The 13,562-nt window shown below is 46.0% G+C and overlaps 1 protein-coding gene across 1 annotated transcript; it reads right to left on the bottom strand.

Moving 5' to 3' along the window:
* Nucleotides 1-4,926: 4,926 nt before the first annotated feature.
* On the bottom strand, nucleotides 4,927-6,917 carry LOC146049487 (C-C chemokine receptor type 3-like). Its single transcript, XM_083166036.1, has one exon. The coding sequence runs from the start codon at nucleotides 6,776-6,778 to the stop codon at nucleotides 5,714-5,716; it is 1,065 nt and encodes a 354-aa protein (XP_083022162.1). The 5' UTR covers nucleotides 6,779-6,917; the 3' UTR covers nucleotides 4,927-5,713.
* Between the last annotated feature and the right edge of the window lie 6,645 nt (nucleotides 6,918-13,562).

Raw genomic sequence — 13,562 nt, 5'->3', positions numbered from 1 at the left:
GCGATGTTCTGCAGGTCACTAGAGAGGTCAGTAATGTAATAGTCTGCAGGATATATCACTATGTACCTGTCAGGGGGTAGATGAGACAGAGCAATGTTCTGCAGGTCACTAGAGAGGTCAGTAGTGTAATAATCTGCAGGATATATCACTATGTACCTGTCAGGGGGTAGATGGGACAGAGCGATGTTCTGCAGGTCACTAGAGAGGTCAGTAATGTAATAGTCTGCAGGATATATCACTATGTACCTGTCAGGGGTAGATGGGACAGAGCGATGTTCTGCAGATCACTAGGGAGTCAGTAATGTAATAATCTGCAGGATACATCACTATGTACCTGTCAGGGGGTAGATGGGGCAGAGCAATGTTCTGCAGGTCACTAGAGAGGTCAGTAATGTAATAATCTGCAGGATATATCACTATGTACCTGTCAGGGGGTAGATGGGACAGAGCGATGTTCTGCAGGTCACTAGAGAGGTCAGTAATGTAATAATCTGCAGGATATATCCCTATGTAACTGTCAGGGGGTAGATGGGACAGAGCGATGTTCTGCAGGTCAGTAGAGAGGTCAGTAATGTAATAATCTGCAGGATATATCACTATGTACCTGTCAGGGGGTAGATGAGACAGAGCAATGTTCTGCAGGTGACTAGGGAGATCAGTAATGTAATAATCTGCAGGATATAACACTGTGTACCTGTCAGGGGGTAGATGGGACAGAGCGATGTTCTGCAGGTCACTAGAGAGGTCAGTAATGTAATAATCTGCAGGATATATCACTATGTACCTGTCAGGGGGTAGATGGGACAGAGCGATGTTCTGCAGGTCACTAGAGAGGTCAGTAATGTAATAATCTGCAGGATACATCACTATGTACCTGTCAGGGGGTAGATGGGACAGAGTGATGTTCTGCAGGTCACTAGGGAGGTCAGTAATGTAATAATCTGCAGGATATATCACTATGTACCTGTCAGGGGGTAGATGGGACAGAGCGATGGTCTGCAGGTCACTAGGTAGGTCAGTAATGTAATAATCTGCAGGATATATCACTATGTACCTGTCAGGGGGTAGATGGGACAGAGCGATGTTCTGCAGGTCACTAGAGAGGTCAGTAATGTAATAATCTGCAGGATATATCACTATGTACCTGTCAGGGGGTAGATGGGACAGAGCGATGTTCTGCAGGTCACTAGAGAGGTCAGTAATGTAATAATCTGCAGGATATATCACTATGTACCTGTCAGGGGGTAGATGGGACAGAGCGATGGTCTGCAGGTGACTAGGGAGATCAGTTATGTAATAATCTGCAGGATATATCACTATGTACCTGTCAGGGGGTAGATGGGACAGAGTGATGTTCTGCAGGTCACTAGGGAGGTCAGTAATGTAATAGTCTGCAGGATATATCACTATGTACCTGTCAGGGGGTAGATGGGACAGAGCGATGTTCTGCAGGTCACTAGAGAGGTCAGTAATGTAATAATCTGCAGGATATATCACTATGTACCTGTCAGGGGGTAGATGGGACAGAGCGATGTTCTGCAGGTCACTAGAGAGGTCAATAATGTAATAATCTGCAGGATATATCACTATGTACCTGTCAGGGGGTAGATGGGACAGAGCGATGGTCTGCAGGTGACTAGGGAGATCAGTTATGTAATAATCTGCAGGATATATCACTATGTACCTGTCAGGGGGTAGATGGGACAGAGTGATGTTCTGCAGGTCACTAGGGAGGTCAGTAATGTAATAGTCTGCAGGATATATCACTATGTACCTGTCAGGGGGTAGATGGGACAGAGCGATGTTCTGCAGATCACTAGGGAGGTGAGTAATGTAATAGTCTGCAGGATATATCACTATGTACCTGTCAGGGGTAGATGGGACAGAGCGATGTTCTGCAGGTCAGTAATGTAATAATCTGCAGTAATCACCATGTACTGGACACCACTGCCATTGGTAATATATAGTGAAACCATTACAGTAGGATTTGTATCACGGTCTCTCTCACTATCGGCCAGATGTACTAAGCTTGAAAAGTGATAAAATGGAGAGTGATAAACAGCCAGCCAATCAGCTCATAACAGCCACATGCCACAAGTTGTGTTTAAAGAATGACAGGTAGTAGCTGATTGGTTGGAGGTTTATCACTCTCCATTTTATCACTTTTTAAGGCTTAGTACATCTCGCCCCATAAGTACTAAGGCCCCCATTTATCATTGATCACATTTACAATGGGATCTGGGTGGAATATTACCGCCCAGGATCGCATTGTAAAATGCGATCATTTCGCCGGAATGTATCACCTGCTGTGTGCAGGGACAGGGCTCCGAAAGGTCCCTGCGATGCCTGGAGCCGGAAGCCGCGGGGTCTGCGTATGCGCGGTTATGCGCTGACCCCTCGCGACCCCGCTGACCGCACTGCCGCTCGGGCAGTGCGATGTGTAGCCATAGGCTACAATGGGCTATCGCCATGTCAGAAAGGCGATAGCCCAGGGGTGCGATGCCGGGCTGCCCGATGTTAATACATCGGGCAGCTTCGCAATGGGGGATGCGGCTGGCGGCGGTGCTGGGGAGGATCGCAGCAGGGATCGGAGATTCCTGCTGCGGTCCACTGTGATACATTAGGGGGATACTTAATATTTGCGGTTAACCCCCGAAACTGGGTGTTTTCGGGGATTTAGCCGCAAATATTAGTTAATAAATGCGGCCCTAAGTACCTGCAGATAAGCTCCATACGCAATATCTCCTTATTTACCCTGCAGCAGCGGTCACTGATCACCGTGGCAACGCGCAATTCCTAGCATACTTGCCTACCTGACCCTCTCCATGCGGGAGAAAATGCTCTACTCCTGGACTTCCCTGGTAATGTATGATTGCCAGCACCTGTGGTGAAACACCTTTACCCAGCTCCCCACAGGTGATGGCAATCATACATTACCAGGGAAGGCCAGGAACAGAGCAATTTCTCCCGCATGGAGAGGGTCAGGTAGGCAAGTATGGGATCCTAGGTACATACTGAATGATCCAGACAATATGCCCTCCTAATTTGGCCAGAAATGACATATCGGGCTGAGATTAATGAAGTGTGTACCCGACCTTAGGATTCTGCACAGTGTCATATGGCTACCATAGCAACCAGTCACATGACTTACTTGTTTTCCTCCCGGGGAGATTTTGAAAAGAAGATAATGATATGTAGATCAGCTTAAAACAAGGGATGACATGTATGAAAGCTTTTAAAAATGATATGTAGAGAAGTCGTCCGTAGCAACCATTCACCAGGGGGAAAGATACATCCCTGCTTTGCCTACAATCAAACAAACACACAAACCAGGATCTGTTTTGCTCAGTGTAATATTTACATCAGAGGTTTCCCAGGGTTACAGGTTTCAATTGCAAAAAAAAATACACATTTTTTTTAAATCACCTGCAACGATGTAACACCAATGCAATCAGCTGTAAACATTTGGGGTGGATGCTGAGTAGGGTGCAAATCAGAAAGAGACTGTGCCCCTGGGTAACACCGTGCTGCACTGCAGGGGGGCAGATGTTACATGTGCAGAGAGAGATATATCTGGGAGAAGCATGAACTAGCTCAGAGACAGTTCCTGTGCCCCTGGGTAACACCAGGCTGCACTGCAGGGGGGCAGATGTTACCTGTGCAGAGTGAGATATATCTGGGAGAAGCATGAACTAGCTCAGAGACATTGCCTGTGCCCCTGGGTAACACCGTGCTGCACTGCAGGGGGGCAGATGTTACATGTGCAGAGAGAGATATATCTGGGAGAAGCATGAACTAGCTCAGAGACAGTTCCTGTGCCCCTGGGTAACACCGGGCTGCACTGCAGGATGGCAGATGTTACCTGTGCAGAGAGAGATATATCTGGGAGAAGCATGAACTAGCTCAGAGACAGCTCCTGTGCCCCTTGGTAACACTGTGCTGCACTGCAGGGGGGGCAGATGTTACATGTGCAGAGAGAGATATATCTGGGAGAAGCATGTACTAGCTCAGAGACATTGCCTGTGCCCCTGGGTAACACCGGGCTGCACTGCAGGGGGGCAGATGTTACCTGTGCAGAGAGAGATATATCTGGGAGAAGCATGACCAACTCAGAGACAGCTCCTGTGCCCCTGGGTAACACCGTGCTTTACTGCAGGGGGGCCGATGTTACATGTGCAGAGAGAGAGAGAGATATCTGGGAGAAGCATGAACTAGCTCAGAGACAGTTCCTGTGCCCCTGGGTAACACCGTGCTGCACTGCAGGGGGGCAGATGTAACATGTGCAGAGTGAGAGAGATATCTGGGAGAAGCATGAACTAGCTCAGAGACAGTTCCTGTGCCCCTGGGTAACACCGTGCTGCACTGCAGGGGGGCAGATGTAACATGTGCAGAGTGAGGTAGATCTGGGCGGGGCATAACCTACCAGTTGTGCATCGTTACCTATGTAATAAGAAATGCCGGCTGCTGTTTTCCACACGTCTGTAAACTATTTGTTGTTATAAACCTCCAGTACATACTGTAAGACACACAAACACTATACGCACACACCGTATACGCACTCGTCTTAGGCACAGGAACCTCGTCATTTGTCACGTGTGATGCCGCCAACGTCTCCAGCTACATATCGCTGCCTTATAACCAAGCGCCGCTCAGGCACGTAACTAATATAATCATTACCATCGCTCAGTGTGAGATGGAAGATTACAAACTAAATCTAAACACAAAACAATTGTTCCATATTACTGAGCCTGCTCAAAGCAAATGCTTTGAAAGCTCGTCTGCTGCCTTGTGGTTGTCTCTGTGTTTGTGCATGTGTGAGAGAGAAAGAGATGTAGTTTCACTCGCTGCCAACAGATGGCCGTGTTTCGGAGACACACAGAGACTAGAAGTCTTATATATGTATATATTTATTTACAGTTACAGATATAGTGCAGCAGATTCCGTTGCGCTTTACAATAGACATATATCTATAGATGATATCCCCAAAAATGGGGGATTGGGTAAAAACTGTAAATTTCCTGGAACACTGAACCGGCTCCCTGCAGCAAGCTCTGCCATTCTGGTACTTGTAGTACACACTCACATCCAGACAGCAGTCACCAGGAGGTTGGGAGAGAGAGATTTCACCTCCCCGTATGGTCTGGTGATGGGGTAATAACTGGAACAGTTCCGACCATACAGGGAGGCTGTGATCTCTCTATCCTGGTCACAGACACCCCTCCCCCCACACACACACAGACACCCCCACCCCTGGACAGGACATCCCCCGGACTGGGACGGGTGGGGACAAACACTACAAGCTCCAGAATTTTCTGCAGGGGATTGGTTTAGTCCAATGTTCCGTAGTCCAGATAGTTTTTTTATCTAACCCTACAGAACGGTTTAGTTCCGTTTCTGCAACTGACATTAACATACACACAATGCCAACATATATCCAACAATACAGTGCTATATATATATTGTAGCAGATCCGTCATCATGAAAACTTACATGTGATGTATTGATTACTAGTGCAGTTCTAGTACACATGCCCCCCCCCCCCCCCCCCCCCCGAATCAACCAATACGTTTCTGTCATTTCATAGTCTGTGCTAGATAAATGACAGCAGCTAATTGGTTGTTTTGGACAACCTCTCCAATTTCGCTCTCCGAGACTTGATACAATTCCCCACTTTCTCTCTTTGATCTTCGCCATCGGAAAGGAGCGGCAGAACTTATTCATAGGTGGTTTGCGGGGTGCATTCGCTGGTCCGGCTACTCCAACTAGATTGTCTGTACCGCGTTCCGAACATCACCCAGTTCCCAAAGACACGGGGCAAATGTTTGCGAAATTTGGTCCCAAAAAACGTATAGAAGAAGGGGTTGATGCAGCAATGGAAATAGGCGATGTTGCGGCAGATGTAGAAAGCGGAGTCAAAAGAATCGTCACAGTTTGAATCCGACGTTTCATGAGCCAATTGCTTAGCCTTGATGAGAATTAATAAATTATAGGGGGCCCAGCACAGGAAGAAGGCGAGGACGATGATGAAGATCAGCTTAATGGCCTTGTCCTTATTTTGCATTTTGGAGCGTTGCAGCTTAACCACAATCATGGTGTAGCAGTAGAAGATCACCATCAGCGGGATCAGGAAGAACATGACCAACTGCTGGTAGTATCCAATTTTTTTCCACTGGTTGATCTTGTCCACTCCGTACCCCGTCACCTCGCACAAGACTCCCTCATTCATGTCTTGCCTGGTCCCGTACAGGATGAATTTCGGAATGGTGGAAAAGATGGCCACAAACCAGATGATGGAGCTGGCAATGTAGGCGTACAGCAGCTTCCTGGTTCTGACAGCATAAACGGCATGTACGACGGCCAAGTACCTGTCCACAGTCATTATGGTCAGAAATAAGATGCAGCTGTAGAATCCGATGTAGAAGACCGATGAGACCAACTTGCACATTATGTCTCCAAAGATCCATTCGTAGCTGTGGTAGTAAGCCCAGAATGGGAGTGATACCGTGAACAGCAGGTCCGACACCACCAGATTGAAGATGAAGAAGTTGGTCACCGTCTTTATATTTTCAAACCTCAACAGCAGGTACAAGATCAGGCTGTTGCCCAACAAACCTATGGTGAAGACGGTATAGTAGAAGTAGGGGACAGCGCTGGCAGCAAACTTGTTGCTCTCTACTTTTTCGCATTGGTAAACGGGCTCGTCATCGTAGATCATAGATGTTTGCTCAAAGTTTGGCTCAGAAGAGTTGATCATGGTTTCTGGATAAGCACCTGACATAGCGCCGATGAGCAACACTCACAGATGCAATAGTAATGTCTTTTCTGTGATTAAAGCTTCAGCGAGTCTCTCTGGGTGACCCGCCAAGACGCCCGCCCTCCCAGTGTGAAGGGTTTATTCCATATACGTCTGCTGGAGCGATGAGCAATTGGCATTTTGCAATCTCAGGAAGCAATGTGTAGGCTTTTTAGGGTGGTGGGTTCCACTTAGCAGGAAACACATGGTGCAAGGACAGTAACTTGTGCAACGGTTGCCAGAATTCCAGATCAAATCAAAGCACCAAAATAGCTCCGCTCTCCGCGCACCACAAACAACAGAAACGTGTCGCAATGGTTAGAGAACATTTGCAGAGCGGCTCAGTCCGTGGATGAGATTAGCCGGCAAAGGGATGGGGCCTCATACTGCACCAAGTGTGGGACCACAGAGCAGAGCCCCCCGAGCCCCCCATGCACTTTAGTAAATATACCCCTTTCAGTCTTATTCCCTCCTCCCATTGTGCCTGTCTGTTCTCACTGTTACACCCACATCACCATTCATTCACAGCCTGTCACCCCTGCAGGGATGACCATTTATAGGAACCATCCCTGCAGACACTATGGCCATCGATGTTAACAACCGATGGCACTATCGATGGTGAGAACTGATAGTAACCCCACCAATGGCCAGTCCTAACACAAAGCTGAATGGCAGCAAAAGACACTCATAAATGAGAGGGAATGTCAGTCAGTCAGTGGTGTGCGGGGGAATAAATTACACAATTACCTCCCCACCCCCTCTCCCATACTACACGCGGGGCCATGGGTGCATGAGGGCCCCCCACACTGCACCAGTGTAACTATACTCCCCTCTCTGGAATCCTGCATCGGTGCTGCAGCAACAGCTGAAATCACCAGGAAAATGCTGTCACCACAGAGCGGACGCCATGTTCCCGGAGACCAGGGCATGGCACTCTCCTCTATTAAACACACCCGCTAAGCCCTTTCTGACACGACTATCAGGCTGGGGCAATAATTATTAACCTCATGTATCAGACGCCGTATGTCCTATAGATTGTAAGCATATGAGCGGGACTCCATACCTGGCTGTCTATTACGGAGTCGGGATGTCTAATCATATGATGTTTCATCGGTAACATCGGATTTTTGGTTCCAATGTTCGATGTTTAACCCTGCAATGTTGAGGATCCAATGTTTCCTCAACATCGCTAGATTTCTCCACTAATGTTTTTCTCAATTTTCCAATGTTTTTTTCTTTTGTGTGTCACTGTGTGGTGCTGTCACTGTGTGGTGCTGTTACTGTGTAGTGCTGTCACTGTGTGGTGCTGCCACTGCTTTCGTCAGCAAGCTCACTCCTTGTTGTATATCCATTAACAACTTAAAAACAGATACAAAACAGCAACACACACCGGGCCAGATGCACTAAGCTTGAAAAGTGATAAAATGAAGAGTGGTAAACCACCAGCCAATCAGCTCCTACCTGACATGTCACAGACTGTGTTTAAAAAATGTCAGGCAGGAGCGGATTGGTTGGTGGTTTATCACTCTCCACTTTATCACTTTTGAAGCTTAGTGCATATAGTCCTGTGTGTGGTGATGATACAGACTTCAGTTGAGAGAGAGGAGAGAAAAAAAGGTTAACTAAAGAGGAAGTGATAACATTAAACTTACTGTACTGTATAGTATACTCCTATATTGCAACAAAATAAGGCCAGTTTTTCAGCATACAGTATGTTCTGTTGCATTGTATGGACAGTTTTTTTGTTATTTTCTATGTTCAACTTAAGTTATTAGCCTGTTGCTACTGTTATAAATCAAGTGTTCAACGCCTTTGTGTATGATGAAGCATCATATAACACGCAAAGATACATAAAGAATGCCTATACACCAGCTGTGACGTCAGTAAACTGCAGTAATGACAACACTAACCCTGATTGGCTCCTCTTTCAATACAATCCCACCGGCAGTGACATTCGGGTCTGCCCTGAGAAAGCCGTTTGTGAAACGCGCGTTGGCAACCCCGATGCACGTGTTGTGTGTTGTTTGATAAATAATGTGCAAGAAAAATTGTTAAATTGTATGAATCCAGTAACCAATATGTGTCGGTAGCGCAAAACTAGCTGGCGATTAGCTGAAACTGTAAATGCAGTACAAGTACTGGGTGTAACTGACGTGCTCCGATCCCCACTTGTATTTAGCGCTGAGCCTTGATTTCTCATGAATCTTCCTATGAAGTGATACTGCATGCACGTACCATTAATGTACTATACTGATGTGCTAACCGTTATCATCTTCAGACTGAGATAAGCTACCATAAGTGTGGCAAGTAAAACCATTGTATACATGCGCCAAACCGCTAGTTCACAAGCGGCAAATAACTAGCGATTAAATTAGGTGTGGCAATCAAAATATTTTATTGATATGCCACCCGCTAGCTAAAGAAATAAATAAATAAAAAAAGTCGCATTTCATATGACATGGAGTGAAATTATCCCTTCATATGCACGCTCCACACTTGTTTGGCAATCTATTTCACCAGTATATTATTATATGTTTACGGTTTTGCTAAATTCAGTAAAGTGTGTTATTCCAAAACGCACCAATAGTTTATAAATCGAATTTCAAATAAAACCGAATTTATAACAATACCATAGGTTGTATGCATACACTATTACATTTATTGGACAGATGTGCACTGGTAAAAAACATGGCAATCAGACCATAGTATAGATGCGCCAACCGCTAGCCCTTATAGCGGCAAACAAACTAGCGACAAAATTAAGTGTGGCATTCAGACTATGGCCCTTATTCTGATCGGTGCGGCCCGATCAGAATATGCGGCCACGACCGTGCAGGCGAATCCCCGCCTTCCATACGGATCGCCACCTGCCGTCCGTACGCGGATATGTGGCGATCCGCATTAAATTGGACGGGGATACGCCTCCTCCATGGTGGGAGCAGCCCCTGCATTCGATGGTCGCCGAACATCGAATGCAGGGCCGCACGCTCCACCAGGTCCCGCCACACAAGACCACACGGACACTTGTCCGTGTGAAATCTTGTATGGGGGCGGGCAGCTGACATCCGGCGATGTCAGATGCCCGCCCCGTACCCACGCGTCACGGCCTCATTACCATGCATACGCCCCGCGTTTGCATGGGAACGCCCATGAAACGCGGGGCGTATGCATAGGGTAATGAGGATAAGTAGCCCCTCACGCCCCTCTACGCCCCCTGTGCGGCGTATAGAGAATCCTTGCGGCGAAATCGCCTGCACATGCGCAGAGTGACCTCTGCACATGCGCAGAAGATAAACATCGGCGGCCCGTACGCAAGCGGGAATATCCGCATCGATCAGAATAAGGGCCTATGTTACAGACAAGCCACCCGCTAGCACAATGGATAAATAAATAAATAAAAAGTCGCATTTCATATGACACGGAGTGCACTCATATGTAGGATCCATACTTGGCTGGCACCCCATCCCACACACTAGATTACTGTGAGGACCTGTCACTCTTCTCAAATTCATTAATAGAGGTGCAAAGTAAAACTGTATGTGTATGTACTCGTACCAAAAACCAAAATCTATTGTACAAACAAAATTGCTAGCTGTGCGCACACACCATCAAATTCATTTGACAGATGTGCCAATCGCTGATTTTGCAATTGATAAAAACAGCGATATAGCAGAGTGAGAAATCCAAATTGCTGCCCACATACATAAAACTGCCAGCCGCCGAATAATGTGCTAACCGTTAAGTCTGGAAAGCTCACAGATTGAACTACACAGGATACGGAGCCCTGGTAATAAATTTGTATGAGTAGGTGCTTATAGCTATTGGTAATTCACTTAGTAAATTGTATGTGCATGTACCTGCTCAACTAAAATGTACCAATAGCTAAAATCTATTGCACAAACAGAATCGCTAGCTGTGCGCACACACCATCCAATTTATTAGACAGATGTGCCAATTGCCAATCGAAAAAATCAGCGATATAGCAGAGTGGGACAACCAAATTGCTGCCCACATACATAAAACTGCTAGCCGCCAAGTAATGTGCGGTACTTGTGACTTATCTGGGCGCCCGATTTTCTTCATCGCACCTAAAAATCGCGTCAAATAGCATCGCATACAATCAGATTGCATGCAATGCGATTTGCCGTGATTTTAATATGTGAAGGCTGCGCTCGCCACGCTTTGGGTTGGCGTTGATAGTGGGGTGGGTCATTTAGCCATCAGGGTGGGTATACAATTAAAAATGGGGGGCCATTTCACATATGAAACAGGCATCTGGGTGTCTTCACATATTAAAATCGCATCGCATGCAATACAATAGCATACAATGCAACGCGATTTTCTCTTCAAGGGAATTTCAAGGGAAATTGCGTCAAATCGCATGCTTAGGGTACTGGCATACAATTTCAACATCGGGCGCCCAGATAAGTCACAAGTACCTAATGTGCTAACCGTTAAGCCCGGAATAGCTCACAAAGTGAATTACACAGGACACGGAGCCCTATTAGTCATACCGCTTTCAGACCGCACTCTAGACCCGGGTTATTGCCGTGTTCTTGTGGCCCCAACACGGGTCAAGGTGCGGTCTGAAAAGGCCACCACGGGTCAAGCAACACGGGTGTTCAACCCTGGTAATGACCAGGGTTGAACACGGCTATGACCCGTGTCAAGTGCAGTGTGAACAGGTGCCTGGGTCGAGCGACCAGTGTCCCGTTCACAGTATGGAGGAGGCAGCACTGTCAGCTCCAAGTACTGCCTACTCCCGAGCCCCCGATGACGCGTTTTTCTGCAAATAGAGCAGCATATCTAATAAGTGTCAAACGGTATAGTTGATCTCCTAGGCATATACAGGAGTTACATAGCTGCCAAAGCAGTGTATCTGCTAATACAGCAGCACGGCACCAATATACATTGAGTGCCATTACTATCAATAGTGGATCTCTCAATAATAACTTGTACTGACAGCATCTGTGATATCCTTGTCCAATAACACTGGGACATTGTGTAGCGAAAAATAATAAAAATTGAATAAGACAATTATCCACACAACAAGTGCTTCTCATTTTATTGTATCATCTAATGTTTGTTAAATATAATTGTTGGTTTACAATTTCACCTAAACGGTTTTACCGATATTGAAATAAAAGGTATATTTTTATATTATTCTTTCTCTTCTCTTTAAAGTGCGCCAGCAAAAAAGACAATCCTTTTCCTGTCTTTCTCTTCTATAAATCAAGTAAAAAATGTTACTTCCTCATCTTTGTGGTCACCGCTTACGCTATGGAACTTACATAGCATATACCGAGCCGCGAGGGTTATTTTCGGGGTCCACGCCACCATCTATTACCTTTAGTAATGTTGTAGCGAGCGAAGCAGAGCGTGCCACCGAGCCTGAAGCGTGGTGAGCAATCGTGAGGGGACAATCGCGATTCACATAGCGGCTAACGTAACTGGTGTAAGCGGAGGCCGCAAAGACGAGGAAGTACCTTACAAATATTTAAAAATAGCAGATTGTGCGCTGCTGTGATTGCTGCAATAAAGTTTTGCTAGTTAATGCTTCATTTTTTTCCCCTCACTAATTTTTTTTTATTTCCCTCAAAACATGAATAATTTATCCAATGTGTGTGTAAGCTGTAAGCCTCCAACAAGATAAACTTAATAGAAGGATTATTTATCATTTCATAAGCGTATTAGTGTATTATATTCTTAAGTAGACAGTTTATTGAAATATATATAGAAACATTGGTTAACATCGGTTTACATCGGTTTTGGAGTACCAATGTTAAGGTCTAAATGATGTTTTCTAACCAATGTTGAAAAACATCATTCAACTGATGTTTTCTTTCAATGTCCCATCCCTATTACGGAGTCTGCTGGCGCTGTACATACAGTATAATACATAAACCAAAAATAAATTCTACACATACAGTAGAAGTAGAACAACTGTAGGAATGTGCACTGCCACTGGGTGGCGCTAGTACTGCGTCATTACATTTTCCAGCACAGAAACATGCAGGCCAGACTGGGAACATTCCCCCATGCACTTGTGTAATGGCCTCGCACAAACATTAGTGTGATATAATGGTGAGAGAAGCAGGTGGAGAATCTGTGCTCTACATGTACATGGCGTACTCCACATGTAGTGTAGGGTAGGTGCAAAAACGGGGATTATTTATGTGTTCATAGTTGTGATTATGGGGTTATTCAGACCTGATCGCACAGCTGCGATTTCTCAGGCCGGGGGGGGGGGGGGGGGGGGGGTGGTTGGATTAGATTCTCCAATATTTTTTTTCCCACTGTTTGACCTCACGCATGCCTGCTCCAATCCATATGCATGTGCACTCGTTCGATAATTTATAGGATTGGGCGTTTGCTCTGAATAACCCCCACAATCTGGAGTAGTGCTGATCAGTCCCTCCAGCCATGTCTCAGCACGGAGTCCAGGTTGATGTTGGGTTTGGCAGCACTTTACCCCCGCAGTTCCAGCCACGCGGAATCGTTCTCCAAGAGCAGCGCCAGAATCGAGAGTATTCCCATGTGTTGTGACAATGGGCCTTATTCTAGTTCACTCTTTCTGACAAAATCCTTCTTAGATGGACAAAACCATGTGCACTGCAGGGGGGCAGGTGTTACTTGTGCAGAGAGAGTTAGATTTGGGTGGGGTTTTACTTCAAAGCTAGCTCTATATTGCAGTGTAAAAATAAAGCAGCCAGTATTTACCCTGCACAGAAACAAAATAACTCACCCAAATCTAATTCTCTCTGCACAA

The sequence above is a fragment of the Crinia signifera genome, chromosome 12 (assembly GCF_055691185.1).
Source record: "Crinia signifera chromosome 12, ASM5569118v1, whole genome shotgun sequence".
Taxonomy (NCBI): domain Eukaryota; kingdom Metazoa; phylum Chordata; class Amphibia; order Anura; family Myobatrachidae; genus Crinia; species Crinia signifera.
Note: the sequence above shows the minus strand (reverse complement) of the source record. Positions and strands in the feature narration are given on the sequence as shown.